Source organism: Pezoporus occidentalis, unplaced genomic scaffold (genome assembly GCF_034315485.1).
Source record: "Pezoporus occidentalis ecotype Australia unplaced genomic scaffold, CSIRO_AGI_Poc_V1 ctg72, whole genome shotgun sequence".
Lineage (NCBI taxonomy): Eukaryota > Metazoa > Chordata > Aves > Psittaciformes > Psittacidae > Pezoporus > Pezoporus occidentalis.
Genome location: NW_026916072.1, coordinates 2283186 through 2303462, shown reverse-complemented (window position 1 = coordinate 2303462; position 20277 = coordinate 2283186). Strand labels below are relative to the sequence as shown.

Sequence of the window (20277 nt, the reverse complement as noted above, 5' to 3'; positions counted from 1 at the left end):
AGAAAATGCAAATAAAAAGGAGGAAAAAAAGAGGTACCTCGTGAGGAACAATAACTCCTGAATAGGTTTTAAAGTATGTGAAGAATCTACCCTGGATCCTAAAACTCATTTCTCTCAGACTGCAGTACTCACTAATTTAAAGCAAAGCACACACTGGGTTTAAGGAGTTCTGCTCTTCTAAGCTGGAGGACTTTAATTCTCCAGCCTTTGAGGTAACAACAAACATCTTTTTGCTATATTTCCAGCAATGTTCTTCTAAACATAACTCTTAAGAGAAATTAAATGAAACCATAAAGCCATGAACTTTTATCTTTGCTTCTTGGGGGGGCGAGGGGGGAAGATTTTTTTTGCAGTTACACAAGTTATAAGCAGCAAATTGAGCAGAACCAGAGACATAAAATGCGTTCTCTTTTCTCCTGCTTTTTGCTAACTGGTAAAAAGAGTTATTTTCTTCACCTCAGTCCCTAAAAGACAGTGATAGGAGCAGCTCCATCATCTGCTTTTGCACTGCTTGCACCCACTGCCAGCCCAGCACCATTTCTTGTCTCTATGCACAAAGAGCAACCAGAAACCCAGGGTGAAATAGGAAGCCTGGGGTGGAGCAAGTTATCTGCCAGCAACCGATAGAGAGATAAAGCGTGATTTACTGGCTCAAATAAAGATGCCAAAAACATGTGGTGATTTATCTATTTTACTGAGAAAACTGGATTCTCAATCATAAAATGATAACATAATAACAATGAACTCAACAGTAAGGGCTGGAATATTAAACCTGCAAACCCAAGTTTGATTGGATGCTAATAGTAACAGAATTAATGACAAAGCGAAAGAGACTTCAATTATGGATCAGCAAACAAAACATCCCTTGCTTATACCTGCTGGTTTTGAAAGAAATCAGTGTCTATCTCTTGTAAATCATTAAAACCAAAATGCTCAATTAATCCTTATTTTATATGGAGAGGCCTGACAGAAGCAAAGTCCTATAGCCATACCTTTGCTTTACGAATCGAAGCAATAATGGTTTCAGAAAGCAGTCACACTCTATGAGCAGACAATTGAAGAGATTTAGTAAATCCCACTTTATAGAGCAGAGACTAATCGGAAAACACAAGCCAGTCAAATGTTTCTTATGAACTGTTGACACTATATCAATGCTGAATCAATTGGTGGCATTTACTCTGAGTGACAGAAAAGAAATAAATATTTATATCACATCACCTATATCAATGAACCTAGGCAGAAAGCTATTTCTAACTTGTCAATATTTGATTATCTTGAAGAATCATGTCCCCTTCTTTTAATGATTAATATGAATTCCTTATTAAACCTAAATGGAAACTACTAGAGGAATATCATTATGAATGCCTGAAAGCAGAAACTGCCAAAAAATAATACAAAATAATAACCCAACCGATACTTAAGTAATGATGAGTGTGACTTAACCCCCCAAAAGGAGAAAAAGTTAAAGTTACAACTAGAAACCTATCTCCAGTTAGGGAGCTGTGACTAAATTCTGCAGAACACAATGCAGCATAACGAAAAGCATCTTCTCTCAACAGAAAGCAGTGCAGCTCTGGCCAGAGCAGGGGGACTGAAAGGTAGGGTTAAAACTTACTTTTTCTTTTTAAATGGGTTTAAGTAACGTTTTTAAATATCATAGTAAGAGCTTTGGTTCCTTTATGTCTTTCTACAATTCTACTATGCAGGAAAGAAATCCGTAAATCTATTGCAGGGCACAGAAAACACTCATTTCGATTGCTGAGAACAAATGAAATGCCAAATTCAGCTTATGGACTCAATCACAAAAAGACAGCTTTTACTCACAGTCCATAATTCTACTTCAAAACCTATTAGTAATATTGGAGTAATTATCAACTTGATTTTCAAGGTTCAGAAGCATGCTGCTGGTATTTACAGGATTTTAATTTATCCAGAGAAACAGACTGCACAGGTATAATTTTGAAACATTAACAAATCTACCTGGTAGGCACCTGTGAATATTAAACTCAGTCTGCACGCCAGGCTTTAAAATACATTTCCAAGCTGTATTCAAAGGATTCAGTGCCAAAGAGGCAAGGCTGCAGCACTGGGCTGCTCGGCTCACATTTTAGAGGGGCACCCTCATCTATTAGACCACAATGTTACAGGTGATACTGAAGGACAAGCATGAAGACCAGCCTTTATCTTCTTGACACGCTCAACTACAACTACTTGATTCATGAAATGCCAATGAGGCTTGGAGAGGTCATTGTGTGAAGGCACTGAATACGCATCTGAGATAATTAAGATTTCAGCCTTCGAAACATGGAGGGGAAGTGAACAGCAGTTAAGAAAATCAATAAGAGTCTTTTATTTGCAGTGACACAGATGTCTCAGTCAATAGAGCCTAATAGGCAAGCTTGATCGCAATGGACAGGTGCTGCCTCCAAGGCTATCAAAGGGCTTTCACTATGACAAACATTAAAACATATTTATGTTGGTGCTGCTGAAGAATCTAAGGTTCTTCTAAAGGTAGTTTAATTTACCAGTGTATATTTAATATCATTATACTACCGCAAGCCTGGCCATACGTTCAGCTCAAAATTGGTATGAAATGTTTCTCCACGACATCCATTTCTCCATCATTACATTAAACCTTTTACTTCTGGGTGCCAGAATCTGAATGTCTGGAGCAGGAGAAGCAGCAACACGACAACTTTCCACAACTCTGGGGTTTGTTTTGCTTTAGGTTGTGTTTTAGGTTTTTTAAGAAGCCACAACATAAGGTGACTGCAAATAGTAGCGAGCAGTTCCTTGCAAGAACCTGCTAAATATTTAAGTATCAACTGCCCTAAAAACCACAAAGGTCATTTGAAGTGAGCAGTTGACTTAGTTATTCAAAATTGATTAACTTTCTTCCTTGAAATTGTGGCAGCAGCACAATATGTGTGAGGTACTTCAATCTATTTGGAGCTAAATCTGATTAGCACATTTTGAGAAATGGGAAGCAAATTGCTATGCCAATCAAAGCAAATCAGGCTACATAACTCATTCATATCATGAAGGTTTTCATGGTTCTTCCAGTTCTGTGTTAAAAGAACACATTACAGCTAAATGAGCAGTAAGCATCTCTCCACCTATTTGAGGTGTGCCAATCACTGCAGAATGAGGCAGTAACGAGACATGCATGTAGCCCAGGCTCAATTCAATACACCTACCTGGCCATTTGCAAGTATTTTCTTCAGCTCTGCAGAAGACTTTTTTAAGCTGAAAATAAGAGAGAGGCAATTATTTTAAATGACTGTGCCATTTCACTCTATAAAATGAAGTGAAAGCATGAGAAACCACAAGCTGTCAGGTTAAGTTCATGGTTACATATTCCGAGTAGGCTTAACATCAGCAATGCTGACTGATGGTCAGTATAGTTACTTCATGAACTACAGACAGCACACACGGAAAGCAATGAACAGTTTAAAAACTCCATGTATTCTCACCTTTACAAATTGTTTTAGATACCTGACTGTACTGCCCTGTGAGATACAACTTATTGCCAGCTCAAAGAATAAAACCGAACATATACCCTCACACCCCTTAAGTTTCAAGAAACAACATGAAAATCAGGTTCACACCCAGTTTTCAGGTGCCCCATCTTGTTTTAAAACTCCTGAAGGCATTATCCCTCAGTAATTTCTATAAATCTGCAGCAGAGCTGTATGCTGTTGATGCAGCCTCACCACCTCAACTGACCATAGACTGGAGCATGGGGCATAGGCAGCGTAAGTCCTGATTTAGGCATCTCAGGGATATGCCTAAATTCAGGGAGGTGAGGCCAGATTGCCACAGAGTCATATCACAGAATCCTAGAATGGTTCGTGCTGGAAGGGACCTTAAAGCTCATCCAGTTCCAACCCCTGCCATGGGCAGGGACACCTTCCACTGGAGCAGCTTGCTCCAAGCCCCTGTGTCCAACCTGGCCTTGAGCACTGCCAGGGATGGGGCAGCCACAGCTTCTCTGGGCACCCTGTGCCAGTGCCTCAGCACCCTCACAGGGAAGAACTTCTGTCTAAGAGCTCACCTCAACCTTCAATTCCAGGTCAACTTGCTGCTGTAGTCCCCCTATTTCAAAAGAAACTACTCCTCTGTCAGTGGTCTTACATTACTTTAAATGACCCATATATTTTTTTCTAGTAGAACTTTAACAAACCGCAACAATTGGCTCTCTGTGGTTTATAGGTAAAACTATTAATGGCTTCAAACTGCTTCCACTCACTTGCAAAATACTGCTTCACCTCCTTTCCTGACAAACTCTGTCCCTTGTTCGTTCAACACAACAACCTGCCTGGGTAGCAATATGTCTGCAAAACTTAATCTCAAAGAGACATTCTGCTCTTAGCACTGAAGTTAAAAAGTACAAAATAATATATTCTTGAAAGGCATGTGCACGTGTCTTGATCACAGATCATTATTAACAAGAACAGTGAAAACACAGATTTCGTATTTGGTGGCTTTGTTCTTTAATAGGCCTCTTGTTCCCACGACTACTTTAAAGCAAAATTAAGTTTTCCAAGGAAACATAAGTTGATCTTGTCATCTTTCATGACTAACAATTTGTGAACATGAAACAAAGAGAGACTTTCAATTACTTCAAAAACCAAACTCGTAGTGCAGAAGGTTTCGGAAAAGGAATGGCAATTAACCACCAAATAAGGTGACAAGAATCTTCTAGAAGCCTCATTTTCAATGCACTTCAAGAACAAGCTCAAAGTACAGGAAGTACTGAAAGCAAAAGCACAACAGCAAGAGAAAGCGGCTTTATTTAGTTCAGCAATGTGACAGATTGGGAGGAAGGCTGCAGTTCATAGAGACATTCCGATTTATACCCTTTAAAGAGTATTGGTGAGGATCTTCCCCAAGGGATGGGGCAAACTTTGCCAGAGGAGATTGATACAAGGTATTGGCTTTCTTTTTTTTACCTCTACAATTTGCAAAGCCACTGAAGGGAGCATCAAAATTGGTTTTAGTGGTAGTTGAAGGGGGCTACCATTTGCAGGACTACACCAGCACTGCTGCCAACCATGCGGGGCGGCATCCTCCTTGTCAATGGGTAACCATGTCACATCACTCCCACCATATGAAGCTGGGGTTTGTGGGACTGTCCCACCACTGCAGCACTTTGTAGTGTCTGACATAGTGGCTACCAACACCTCAGTGCCTGAGCAGGTCTAAAGCAGTATGATGGGTCTCTGGTCATGGTCATCTCTGCTCATTTCCTTATTCAAAATGCTCTAAGAGAGAAGGGAACAGTGAGCTGATGCACAGATACATGTAATATTATATGCTTATTAGAGTAACAGAATAATACAGGCTGAAAGAGACCTCCAGGGATTTCTATCCCACTTTCAAATATGCTCTCGTATGAAGAAGACAGAGTCAGACTTTTCTTATTCCTTTGTAAGAATATATAAGGGTTTTTTTTGTTTGTTTGTTTATTTATTTTAACATCAGATTGAGTACAATGACTGCCTGCAACAGCTCATGTAGTGACAGGGAATTTATGGTCCAGTTCTTAAATAAGAGCATATCTCTAGGAAAAAAGAAAACACGTTCCCTTGCAATTTAAGATCTTAATATGGGGTTTCAAATTAGAAGTGGAATCTAAAAAGAAAGATAAGGGAGATAAGACTTCCAAACTCTGCTAAAACTGTATGAAACAGGGCACTTAAGCTGCTCAGGTTTTTCAAATATCTTAGCCCACACAAAACCTACTGAATTTGATATCAAATTTTAAATCAAAGAATCCTAGAGTGAGGTAAGTAACACAGACCTGAACACACAGACCTTGCCACAGACTGTGATAATTAGATGAAGTAAACCAACTCAGCTCACCCACAAACAGTATTTCAATGCCACCTGAAACTCAGCAAAGACTTATTTCCTTCAGCAGAAAATACGTGTGAAGAACCAGCAGTTCAAGTCTAACAAGATCCATGAATCAAGGTAATTTCACCTTCCGCACTCCACTCCTGCGTGCCCGGTAGTCATATTGAAAAAGTTATTCAACATCAAGCTTACTGTTGGTACCTCTGCACACAAGGCTCCATTTTGTTTTAATAAAAGCAAAGAAAACAAACCATATGCTCCCATTCTTGAATCTTACCTATTGCTTGGAAGGGAATCCGAGACGGCCGAGCTGCTATTATTAGCAGCCCCTGCTCGAGTATTTACCTGCAGGCAGGGAAAGGATCTTGATCAGTCAGTTGTGTTCAGAGGACACTATTCTAATTAACCTGTAATTTGCCATGAATTTCTCATTTCACTCTGAAGGTTAATTAGCTTGTTGCTAGGCTTGCTGGTGGTTGAGGACTTGCCTCTATGTAGGTTAGCAGGCTATAGAATTCTTGGACCACACTATATAGTCTTTACATCCTAAAGGCTTAGTTAAATAATACAGAAAAAGGGATATGCCCACCATTTCTTCTCATTTAAAACCTGAACAATCAGTTCATATACCTGTAGTCTTCTGCATTTCAAAATGGGTACGATTACAGCAGCAATAAGCATACCTGAATGAATCAAACCACCTAAAAGAATTTCATTGCTGTGCTTTCCACACTTAGATAAATGACTGAAATCAAATTAATACATTGGGTTTTTTTTAATGCTTTGAAGTAGAGGCAGACGTTAGTTGATAAACTGAGCATTAAAATTTAAGCACTTATTAGCAGAGGTTAAAAACAACAAGAAAGGCAATTCCGTTCTTAATAAAACTGTATACACAGCTCCTGCAGCCAACACTCAGCAGATGAATCCTTCCCCACCCTCACCAACAAAAAAATTAAAGGGGAAAAAAAAAATCTGCTTGTCAGAGCTGAAGAAAGTGCAGTTTTATTTGACATTTCAATAAGTGGAACACAGCATTACAAATCCATCTAACTTTACTGAAACAATTATTGAAATTCCTACCTTCAGGCCATGTATGTTCCGTTTCCCGGGAGGTTTGCAGGCTGAAACAGTAATTGACTAAATTGTAGAACACATCAGGGCCATTTACAAATTTGCTCAAAATGAATCTTTTAAAAAGAAATGAGGGTGACACCAAAATTAGCAGAGAGAAATGATTGAAAAGTGCCTCACAAGACCCAGAGTGGGAATTATGAACCAGGATTTTTAACTTGCAGGAGTGAGCATTTATAAATGCTAAGAGCTTTCTGACACCGTGTAATATAAATTCTAATTTCTGCTTAAAACACATCCAAATCAAGAGGGCTGCTGGCTTAAATGATCAGATTCTTTTTGTAATTCAAATTAAAATCCTATGTCACTATATTTTCACATGCTGTATTTTTTCTGCTGGCATTTAACAGAAATATTTGCAAGATACATTTTAAAGGACTCAGCTGCCACACGTCGTGAATTAGTCACATTGTCAAACACAGACAGTTTGTTTTAAATGTAGAATAAAATATGTCAGGAGCAACAGCAACCGAATCCTGGATAAAAGCAATGCAAAATGCTGCATTTTGGACACAGATGTACAAATGTGGCATGTTATGATGATGTCTGGGTTTAGCGAGGGACTTGCTGCTTGAGGAGAAAGTATTTTCCTCAAGTCTCTCCAAGTGTGTATTGCCTTGTTCTTCTGTTCAGTGGATGTGCTTTTGTCAAATGTTAAAGCCACAAAGGCTTCCAGCTACATGTTACAGACAGTTCCCATTTTAAAACTACAGTGCCCTACAAATTGTATGTTAAAGGGCCTGTCGCTTTTGATTGATTGTCTGAGGAGGGATGTATTTGATTTTTCTCTTTCTCTGATACACATGCATTTCCCTTCAATTTTTGACAGCAGGAAACAGAACTATTTATTAGTCAGAAGGACACAGATGATAGTTATTAAACACATCAGTTAGGGCCAAGCCACGTGCCTTTACATGACATCAGAAATTACAGTGTGCATCTTAAAGAAGAAAAATATTGTGATACTGTGAGCATTAAAAATAAGTCAATCAGAAACCAACAAACTATTATAAAATATACATATAAGCATATTATATTTTTTTCCCAATAGATGAAAATCAACATTTTGAACAAGATATTGAAAGAATAGTATTTTTTATGGTACATATTTGAATGGTGTCTTCACCTTGAATTGCATAGATGGGATATATATATCATAGGATACATATATCTGTATATCTGTCTATATAAAGATATCATAGTATATATTTTTATATATATACACACCTATCACACACAGGATATAGATCTCTATATATAGATATATAGACAGGATATATATCTGTATGTGTATACATATCATAGGATATATATGTATATATCTGTGTGTGTATGCAAACATACTCTTATTTCTATATATGCACACACAGAGGTTTATTTACAGTATAAAAAAAGAACTCTGGCTCTTATTATCTAGATAGCAACAATACATTTCTTTAAAAAAAAAATAACACCAAATAAGATTTTTTTTCTCTTAAAGACATTTAAGTTATCAAACAAATATAGCACAGGCAAGGTAATGTAGGATGGCACATGGACCACTACTACTGGCAGGCTGTATGGAAGGCATGGCTTTTTGGGTGCTGACTGGAGACAGCAACTGGAAAGCTTCCTCAGAAGTGAGAGGGGCAGAAAGGGAAAAGGACTCAAAGGGAGATTGTCCTTGCAAAGAAAGCTCCTAAGAAGGGAGAACCTGAAATTATATCAGAAAGCTGCACATTACTGATAGGGCTCTAAACTGCAGTACATGGGCAAAAGGGCATGAAAAAAAGTGCTTGTGCTAACAGAATGTGGGATGTTCATTAGAGGCAGGACGAGAAGACAGAAAACAATGCAGGAAAGCACATTTTGTACAATACTGCAGAAGACCAGCAGCAGAACTTGGAAGCAGGCTGGGTATGAAGGAAGAAGCTTTAAAGCTGTAACCTAGACAGAATAGTTGTTTTAAGAAGGTGATTTGGAAAGATGAAACAGCAACTCAGCTCTGAAGCAGTTCAGAATCGGTGACAAGCCACTGACAAGGAAATAACCCAGGAGACACCTGTAGTTGAGCCAATGGTGAAAATGTGGAAATAATACATCGGGATTGTATCCTCAGCAGCATGAAGATGAATTCTGGATCTGCACAAAGATTATTCTTGGATGTAACGCAAATACAAAAAGGAGGCAGGAGCGGGAGTGGGAATCCACTTGACTGGTTCTTCAGAACAACCCAAAAGGAGAATCTAAAATAATTTTGTAATCTTAAATATCCCTTTAAACCCTGAGGCATGCAGCTACTGAGCACATCACAACTTCCTTTAACTGCTTGCTTAAGGGGAAATGTATCAAATTGCCTTGTATTTCCAAGAAGGGTTCCCGGCCTACTAGGATCATCCACCATCCACTAGATCAGCTTCTCCAAGCCACATGAAAGCCTTGCATTTTATTTCTTGCAAGTGGTGGTCAGTGTTTTTAGACATGGTGTATATCAGTAATTAAATGGTCTTCTACAGAAGAAGACTCTTCTACAGAGAGAAAGGTCTCAGCCTTTCTCTAAGGACCCTTTGAGACCCTCACATCTCAGCCTGGGAAGAGGTAGAAGGCAACTTCCCTCTTCACAGCTACTCTTGCACTCATCTCACAAGAGCACACCTTGACTGCTGATAGCTCTGGAGTCCCACAGCTCAAGCATCCGGGAGTCCCCCCTCTCAATGGGATCCAGCAGTCTGAGCCATAAAAGAATAATCTCTGTATTCCCCTTGAATTCAGGTCTCTCTTCCACAGGAGCACAGTAAACTACAGGAAACCCAACCTCCTTTGGAGACCTTATTAGCATGTGTTTGAGAAGGCTGTTGGTTAATTGCCCAATTCAAACTTCAGAGAGTTGTAAGTAATGGAAGTCGAGAATGTTTAATTGGGAAACTCATGGTATGATTATTTGTGCAATATCAGTTAAGTGAGAACAGTTTCATTTTTAATTATTTCAATTAATTTATTGCTGGGAGATTTACTTGGAGAATTTAAACCTGTTTCATCAATTAAGAAGCAGATTCAAAGAGAGCATCTGAATGAATCAGTGGAGTTATGTAATGTATCAGTCTTTCTTTAACCATTACTGGAGTTCAGAGAGAGCAGAGCACTCACAAAAACCGAACCAGCTGCCTACAGAAATTTGTTCAGGATGTAGATGACCTGTTTTTTAATTGCCTCAGCCCACATAACTGATTACACCTCTCCCTGTTCAGGAGGACTATTAAAGTACTTGGGATCATTTGGATACCACTGTTAAGTGCCCAAACATCACTTAAATGTGTCATGGATTGAACTGCTGTGACTGACACATTCCCATTTTCAAAGGGAACAATGACAGCCTGTTAAACTGATCAACGAGATTAGAAGATTTTAACAAAGCCCCATTTTCTTAAGTACCCAAAACTTAAGTTATTCATCTGCTTTGGTTTGAATACATGCAGAACCATCACCAATGAGGTTTTTAAATGTACTTAAATATGTCCTATGCAAACTGAATCTAGTTAGTCTAATTTACTCCAGTAAATTAGCTATTTTATATGCAATAAATGTAGTTTTCACTACACTCCCCACAATAATGAATCCTTCTATCCAAATTAAGAGGTAAACATCATGTTACATGCACTTAAACCTCCCCAGAAACATAACTGTTGATGAAACAGTTTACTGATATCATCATTGTTGATTAGAATTTGTTCAGCATTACCTCTTGGATATATCTGTAGAGGCTCTATTAACTGTCCATTTACTTGCTGTTCCATTACAGTGGAGTAATACTGCAAAGAGATTAAAGAAAGAGATTACTCAGTATTGTATACATGTAGTAAGAGCTCTTATGGATTGGTTAATTCAATGAATTTTTTTTTTTTAATTGCTATAATACATGAGCTTTTACAATGCTTTCTGACCATTTGCAATGCTCACACAATGAAGTGGCATGGGAGGAAGGCAACCCGGAGGCTGCATTAGTACTGACTCCAGCCCACGGATCTGTTCTTGGCTCAACTACACAAGTTTCAGGCCCACCTGAAACCTGGGAATACCTCAGATGAGCAAGCAAATGCAACATTTACAGCAAACACAGCAGTTGCCGCACCTGGAGAGGCTGGGAAAAACCAGTCAAATGTGGAAACGAAGAAATGCTGTAAATATAAGCACAAAGTGTGCTATTAGGAAAACTCTGAGGGAGAAAAGGATCTGGAAACCATCCAAGAACTTGCAGTGATGAAGCACAGCCAGGGCAGTTGGGGCCACATCCCATGTAAGCAGAGATGCTGTGCATTGCCTCAGTATGCACATCTAACACACAGTAGGGCAGGCAATGGAAAGCCATTGCAGACATGCTGAGACCTTGGACTCCACAGGAACTGCCAGGAGTGACCAGGAGAAGTTTATTGATAAAGAAAGGTGAAGAATGGACAAAAAGGGATGCAAAAGTATATGAAAACGTCATGACCCAAGAATATATAAGATATGTAAGGTGGTATGAGGAAGTCTAAGAAGTGGCTTCTCATGGGATGGCATCCTCATGAGGATGAGGATGAAGAGTGGGATTAAATAAAGAAATAAAGATTTGGACTAAACAGTGAACTCTCTATTAGCCTCTTTTAATTGACCCTCACTCCGGAGGAGGAGTGAACACTCACAGGACATTTAACATTACAACCAGACAACCCTGGGGCACGAGACAGACCTTGCTATGAGTTTACTGCATACAACCCACACATCTCTCATCACAACGTGTTACACGTTGACAGCACATCACAAAGCGCGTTTCTTCTGCAACCACCAAACATCTTTTGAAGCAAACACATTGGCTGTGGGCCAGATCTTCATGGCATAAATCAGTGCAGCACCACTGACTTTCAAGCTAATTCTCACCAGCCGAGTGTGGTCTAAGACTTCAGCATGTCACTGTTACCAGAGGCTTGTGATACTGTTACTCAAACTGGCAAGAATGGATGTCAACAAGGGAAAAAAACCCCTTTCTGTGTCTTTGTGGAATCAAGCCACAGAAATACACAAGCCCTGTGTATTTCACTCACACTGATGGCTTCTTGTAACACAAGCATTTTTATTTACGCAACTTAAATAAGACAAAAGTTTATTAATGAGTTAATGCTACAGCACACTTTCCACTTACAATGGGATGAAATATGGACTGGAGTAAGCAAATGTTAAATGGACACCAAAGTCAATCTACATGCAGAAGTTTTCAGTGCTTCTGTTTTCCACATTTGTGCCAAAAAGCAGGAAGACATTTCCTTTCCGTTAAAAACCTGTTACAAAGGTTTTGCTGAGGGGTTAACAACCCATCCAGCCCCACCTCCTGTGTGTACAACTAACGTGGTGCCTGCTGCTGAAAGCATTGCCCTCACTAAAATCTCACCACAAGACTTTTGAGGGTGGCCTCTCATTGATATTAGAGTACAAACAAAAATCCACACCTTAAATAACCACATGTTTATACAGAGCAAAGCTCTTCATCCCAAAAGCTCACTCTTGAAACAATCAGCTTTGAGGAGCTAGGACTATCCCATAGACTCATATAGGATCAGGGGGGTCATGAATAACACACCAAATCCTCTCCCACATCCCCATATCCCTTTGTAAAGAAGTGTCACTGGTACCTAATAGTTACAGAGCTGTGAAGAAATCTCCTGCTCCACTGAGAGCCAAAACTGCTTCAGAAAACCAAACTTTTTTATTACCCTTTTACTTGTGGCATTCTAGGACCCACATATAGACATACATATACACACAGAGTATAAACACATATGACATACTCTCTAGAATAATGAACTAAACATATATGAGATGGTTCCCTACCAAAAAAAGAGAGGAAAAAATAGAGGGAAAGAAAGAAAAAAACCACAGCCCTCTCCATTACTCAAACAGTGATGACAAGTAAATGAAATATCAATCATGTAAGCTGTCAACCTTTTGGGACAGCAATAACTGTTAACAAGTAGTCTGGAAAAATTGTCTGAAAATGACTTGGCCTCCACACACAAGCATTTGAGGTTTCCATGGAAAATTAAGATGCCAGTGGCTATTTGGAACATTGTTCAGGTATTCTTTTTAATGGAAAATTTGCCAGTTATTGATCCAGAGCATGTACCCCTTGCTTCCAGAAAGCTGCGAGCAACTTTCCAATCAGTGCCTGTCAAAAAAATTACTGCCTTTTTATACTGATACAAGACAACAGCTAAAGCGCAGTTCCACTGCTGTTCAATGGCTGGCTGTAATTAACTGCAATGCGCAGTACAAAACTGACTTTATTCACCATCCCACAGTATTTGCACTGACATAACACAAGAGTATTTCTGCATACTCTAAAATAACTCCAGAACTGCCTAAAATAACTTTCTGCCAAGTTCTGAAACCAAGGAGCTCAAGATAAGAGGTGATGCATGATTCAAAACATCCTCCCCAATGATGGTGTCATACCTCCACGGAAGAGATGTGTATTCTCAGGGAATTAAACTGAAATAAACCCCTTTGCTTTCATTTGGGAGCACACTGGACCTGGAGGCAAACTGCACCACATCAAAATTCCTAGAAATATTTCAGCAGCTGTTCAATCCTCCAAATATTTGTGGCAGGCCTCAAAATAGTAAAAATGAGTAGTTTTTTCTTCCCCAGTATATTCTTCAAGATTACAGGAAAGTCAATGCTTTTCTTGCAGGGTAAGGACATTTGTTTCCTGATAAACATAGCCCCAAATGACACCTATAGAATATTAGAAAGTTAAACCACCAGTGCAACACTCAAATAGAAAACTAGTTTAAAACTGAAGGGAAAATTTTCAGAGAAGAAAAGCTGCTGAAGCAGAAAGAAGTCATTTACAGACATCCCATAATTTTTAAGGAAAAGCAGAGAGTTGAGCAATCATAACTCTAATGTACTGAAACTTTAACAGTAAGCTTGGAAGCATAGCAAAAAGATGACCTTACAAAGGCATGATTAATCTTAAGACTGTGCCAGGAAAACTCAAGTTTTCAAGTTTAACAGCAAAAATGGCAGACATTTTATCAGGAAAAATATCAAGAAATGCAGGAATTCCAGTGGGTAAGCATCACCAGTGACCCAGCTGTATGAAACAGAACAAAATAAACCTCAAAAAAGCCCAAAAGCCCTTTGACTGCAGCAAGATTTTTCTTCCTTTCTTTGACACAACTGTCTTATGCTCTTTAATATCAAACTTGTAATAGAATGGTTTCACCTCCTCTGGAAAGAAAACTGCACATGAGAGAGGCTTATTTAATAAATCCCGGGAGTTGCACAGAGATCAATCACCAGCATCTGGAACCTGCACTTCTTTGACCCCAGGATTAAGTCACATGCAATGACTAAAGCCTCTTTGAACCAGGGTTTGCTAACAGACTTCCAGCCAACCAATGTCCACTCCAGCCTGCGCAAGGCAAGAAATAGTACAACCCCTGCAGGTATCAGAAGGATCAGAATTCCATGGAGGAGCCCTTCCTGAAGCCTAGAAAATATGAGCCTCCTTCATGAGAAACATTCATCATTTGATATATTTACGTGCTAAGCTCACAACAACAAAACTACACTGTTCTGATAAAGACTAGAGAATATGTGCCCAAGAGGGATCCAATAAACATAGACTCGGGCGCAATGGAGGTGATCCAAGCATCTCCCTGCTCTGCTTCCTCTGCAACAGGGAACTAGTGAGGAGGACTAAACTGAACCAAGTCATTAAATCCCACCTACAAACTGTACAGAATGGGGTTTGGTTCTGACATGGTCCAAGTTAAGGCCATTAATATAGCTAGCAGTGCACTTTCTAAGGAACCAGCAGCCCATCTGGCTTGAAGTAAAAAACCCCATTTGTTATTTTCTTGCTCATCAATTGCAGTTGAAAGGAAATGTAAGTGAGAAAAATCACTTAACATCTGCAACACGAAGCTACATTCAAATTATTTTGTTTCAAGAAGTAACTGCATACTTGATTTCTGTGGACACGTTTTATATTTATAGGTATCTAGGCAGATTTTACACACATCTACGTCTATAAAGGCACACACAGCCCCATCTCTCTCGTATTAAAAACCAGAGATATGTCTTTAAATCCTCTCTGAATACTGAGCCTGCAGCTACAATGAAACTCTTCTGTGAGGAGGGGTGAGACAGTCTCCAGATGAAAGTAGATTTTGAAAAATTTTTAGAGCCCAGGGGTTCATTTTTAATGAGCCGTTACTTTAAGTACTGCATAAAAAATACAAGAAATTGATAGTCCATTTAGCCTGCACTATACCTAATGCAAAAGTCATTAAGATGCATTATTCTTAACGTTTATGATGTGATCAGTAAGTGTACAAGTCTCTTTTTTTAAAAAGTCAAGCCTGTCCATGTATCTCATGTGATGCAGTTTTTAAACACCTACACTTAATACAGGAATGTTTTACTCTAACTTAATAGAAGAGTATTGTCCTGTGAGCACTGCAGCTGATGTTAACACTTGGATACAAGCAATAATACACAAACAGAAACATGGATAATGTCAGCATTTGTTATACTATACCTACATAGGACAGCATGGCTTTCATTTCTTCATCGCTTCTAACAGTAATCCGGTCACCATCCTCATCTTCATCTAACAAAGAAATACATTACATTCGTGAGCAATGCAAGAAGGATATTTACAATTTCAATATGTAAGGGTTTCACCTTAAGTGCTCAAAACTTTGCTCTCAACAGTTATTTTAGTGCTAGAACCTCTTCAGAAGCAGAGGACCTTATGTACACTGCAATATCCCTTGCTGAAAACCATCAAGGTATTGTCTTTACACAGTAAACATGAAGTAAAGCTTCTGAGTGTGCTTCAGTGCTCCCAGAGGGAGTTATGTTTTGGCAGTTTTTCATCAGAAACTAAAATAAAACTAAAATAAAATTGTTTCTCTCCCCGTAAAAGCTTCTGATCTTATCGTCAACCCAACCTCAACTCACCTGCCCTGTGACAAGTTCCTCCCACTCCTCTGTCCCCATCCGTGTCACAAGTGCATGGACATCCTGGCTTCTTCATAGCACAGCAAAGCTGGCTTAAAAATGGTACCTTTTAAGTGGACACTAATCCACAAGGTTTATACAGAGAAATTTAGATGAAGTTTGTGAATCAACAAAACCAGTCTGTGTTGAGTTCATTGGGCAGATGTGGGTGAAGTGGAGGCCAGAGTCAGGAGCAGCATTACCAGACAATCATGTTTTCATGATGAAGTCTCAGGCATGGCCACAAACACAGACAAGGCACTTTTGGAGGAAGCAAAGAAGCCTGCTTAAAACCAGAACACCAGAGGAAAGGCAGCAAGATCCAGAGAGGCTCCAGCAGAGCAAAGCATTCAGGAAGAATTATCAATATGAAGATCTGAAGGAGGAGAAGACCTTCCAAAGACATATGGTGGCTTCAGCAGGTGCAGATTTACTGGGGGGGAGCAATCCCCCCCTCGTTAGCACCAGCTGGTGCAACAACACACGCCAATGTCACAGGCAGCAGTCCCTGAGACACTCGGTGAGGCTCCTTCAGCAATGTCTAGTCATCCTCTCCTTACTGCTCCTTGTGGGAAGCTCTCACTCTTCCACTCGCTGGAGACCTGCACCTCATCCAGATAAAGAAACAGACCCTTCTGCTCCAAATCAGCTGTGAAAGAGTAAGTTCTTTTTACTGCTCCAGCTTTGGGGTGAAGGCAAGCTAGTCAGAAAGCCATGAGGTTGCAAAAGAAAAGCCCTTTGCCTGGACTAACGTGCACTGGGAAATCAAGGAGCAACACACACATTATATTTCAAACCCCTGTTAAATACCAAAGGGTGAGAACACGGAGATGAGCAAGTGCATTTCCATAGCAGGTCTGCTCCTGGCTAGCTCAGGGTGCAAGCAGAGACTGGGGCAGTCTGTCTGTCCCCATCTCTACAGACATGCTCTAACTGACACACGTGCTCTCTGCTATCACAGGCCTGCGTATTACATCAGCATAAAAACGTGCCATTATATCCCTGGATGAAAACTCTTGCTCCTAGTTATGCAGCAGAATCAGGGAAGAGTTCCAACAAATTAAAATTACCCAAGAAAAGGAGTTTGTTCATTCTACCTCTGAAAACCTACCTGGTAATTTTGAGGCTATAATGAAAAAGAGAAAAACAATGCAGAACAGAGAGCAAACCAAGAGACAAATAAGAAGGAAAAAAGTAACATAAAAACCTCAGAATTACACTTTTTTAATGTCCTGAAAGAGAGCTATGGGACACTGGAAATGTGGAAGCTGGAAGAGGAACCAGACAGCACAGACACATCCTACAAGGGCCTCGTCTCACGGAAATTTAACTGGTGAACTGCCAGACTGCTAGAAGTACTTGCTCGGGTTAGCAGCCTGCAGCAAGTCATTAATGATGAAAAGATTAAGAAGAGTTAGTGAGTTGAAACTGAATGTTTCCTTGCCTGGAAACGTTTTAGGCAGCAAGGAGGAAGAGCTGTAAAACTGCTACCTGGCCAGAACCCAAGTCCCAGCCGCAGTGTGTAACTGAGTAGGAAAGGCTGAAGAAGCAGCTGTTGGAATAGTGAACACAACAAATACCATGCATCATCCAGAAGGGATCAGACTGAAATGCAGAAGAGGGGAAATGTGGCACAGAGAAATGAATATATGGAGATAAAAGCCGATGAACAGGCCTGGCTTGAGGGAATAGAGCTGGAGCCCCCCAGAAAGGGAAAAGATAAAAGTGGAAAACTCTCAGAGCCACTTGCAAAACCTTTATAAAAATCACACATTATTCACTGCAAGGGATTAAGAAATTAACTCTCCAGTTCTCAGAATGGCAAGATCCCTGATGATGATACAAAGAGAATATATTAAAACTGTGCAGATGAAAAGGCACAAAATGTTACCTGGCATTCAAAAAGCCAAACCTGAAATTGTCAGACAATGTTTGTAAAGAACAAAACCAGAAGAAAACATATTTCTCATCCACGCAGAGATCCTTTGCTTTCATACCACGACATTTAACTGGGCACAGCCCAAAACCGAGCTAGATCTGACACATGGGTTCGGAAAGATTTCCAGGATTCTCTACTTGCCTAGAGCACAGCAATATGATTTTCCAGCACATTAGGGAAGCAAAAGTAGAACCAAAAAATCCTACGTATTGGCTGGATTTTGCTAATGTCACTTAAAATGGAGGAAGAAATCCTCACAAGATACCAAATAGAGTGCAGCAGATGGTAAACAAATATTATGAAGCAATCTTCACAAAATCTGCAGTGTGTCACAACTATACAAAATGGCAGAGTTTGGATAAAAGGATCATAACAGGCCATATGTTGTTAGTGATTTTATTTGTAGCACTGTGTAATGCAATGGTGAAATCCACATCAAGGTCCAACAGAAGTGCAGCCCCAGGTAGGAGCTGCAAAGGCTGGTACACTGGAGATAACAATAACTAAATCCATAGCAGAGGAGCCTGCACTGGATGGCAATTATCCACATCTGAAGAAGCAATGAAGCAGGTGAGAATGAAGCTTAAGCTGGTGAAATCCAGGAATTTGATATGGAAAAAGTAACCAGGAAAATCACGCATCAATATACATAACATATTTTAGATGCCAGTTAAATGGCAGGGGAAATGGGTTTGTGCAGATGTAAATGACAGACTAGAGACATGAACTGAAAGCACAGAAGCAGATGTTAGAAGACACAACAAAATAAGTATTTCCAGGAAAGTTCTACACATGGTACCATTAATATGGGCTACTGCCCTGATTGCAGCGACTGCTGCTGGTGCATGAAGTTCAAACGAAGCTAATGGGGGATGTGGGAGGGATGGGAGAAAAATAAATATTAACAAATCATAACAAAACATGGCAAGGTCTGGAGCCTGGGTTTGCTCAGGTCCCTGCTCAAAGTCTTGCTTTAAAAAGCAGCGCAGGAGAGATGTCAAGGCTACAGAGAACTAACACATCAGCTCCACTCTGAGGTGTCTGGAGTTTTAGGAGGGGAAAACACAAAACATATGAAAAGAAAGATAAAAAGCACTTGAAGGACCATAAAACCAGTATTTCCTTTGATTATCTACACACAGAATTACCCATAAAGCTCTAAAGAGGGGAGAAATGCTAATAAGAATGGAAGGCCCTATCTTGTCATATCTGCTCTCTCACCTTCAGCATCACTACCTTATTGATATAACACCTCTAATCCCCTCCAGCTCCTTCTTTCTATTTCATCTCTATCAAAGGAAAACACAGAGTTACATAGAAAAAAAGATAGAATAAGCATTAAAAGGGAATAGCAGCAGCCCTCTCCACTTGGAAGAGAACTCTAGCTCACTATCTTATGCCCCAAGAGACAGATGTTTGACTCCCTTTTGCAGCTTATTGCTATCCAGATAGGACAATCCCCCAAGAATCCCTCAGAAAAGAAAAGAAGACAGGGTTCAAAGAACAGAGCTAAAAAATGAGTACTAGCAGATACAGGTCTAAATCTGCATTAGCATACTCACCAAGAGGTCTTCTAACTCAGCAAAAACATGATACAACCCCCTTCCTGAGGTGAAAGTGCCATTATGGACAACCCCAACCTGCAGCTTCCTCTGATCACACACAGCAGCTGCTTTTCCCAGATTCCCAACCAGACCCATGTGGCCTTTTAGAGATTATTCCTACTGCCCAGTCTAACTTGGTGCCATCTCGCTGCAGCTCTCACACCTCCTCCAGGAGACAAAGCTGAGTAATTCCTAATCTCACACAGGAGACAAAGGTGAATAACTCTTTTTCTCACACAGGAGACAGAAGATGGTGCATTCATCTTAAGCCCAGCAGAAGGAGAAAAGGAAAACTAAACCCACAGCCTCTTTCCAGCAAAACACAGCCATTTGTTCCAGGGAAAGGAAACAGTCATTTCTAACAGTGCCATATTTGGTACAAATCTGTCTGTTGTACCCTATTTCTGGAAAAGCTGCTGCTCTTCTGGATTCTTCCAATGAAGGATTAAAATTTTAAAATCTCAGACCTACAGGTTCTTTATACTTTTCATTTAACTCGAGCAATAGAGCTGCAGTGAAAAGTACGAGCAGGGTAAGGTCGTGCTGGCGAGTAAAGCTATGGTGTAGAAATATGCTCATTCAAGATATGATTAAATAATAAAATATTGCTTAGTTCAGTATCAGCATTAAACTTGCATTAATGCATAAATATTTAACTGTAAGATATAATGAACATAAACATTATTTATTTAAAAATATGACAGCCCTATAATGTGACCA

The 20277-nt window shown here is 39.8% G+C and overlaps 1 protein-coding gene across 3 annotated transcripts in view; it reads right to left on the bottom strand.

Annotated features, from left to right (window-relative positions):
* MAP2K5 (mitogen-activated protein kinase kinase 5) overlaps nt 1-20277 on the bottom strand; it is a 120712-nt gene that overhangs the window by 94203 nt on the left and 6232 nt on the right. For all 3 annotated transcript variants that reach the window (XM_062642751.1, XM_062642753.1, XM_062642752.1), the window contains exons 3-7: nt 15555-15622; nt 10712-10781; nt 6943-6983; nt 6137-6204; nt 3198-3246 (exon numbers count right to left, since the gene is read on the bottom strand). In XM_062642751.1, coding sequence (XP_062498735.1) covers nt 3198-3246; nt 6137-6204; nt 6943-6983; nt 10712-10781; nt 15555-15622 — 296 coding nt within the window. The remainder of the gene's footprint in view (nt 1-3197; nt 3247-6136; nt 6205-6942; nt 6984-10711; nt 10782-15554; nt 15623-20277) is intronic.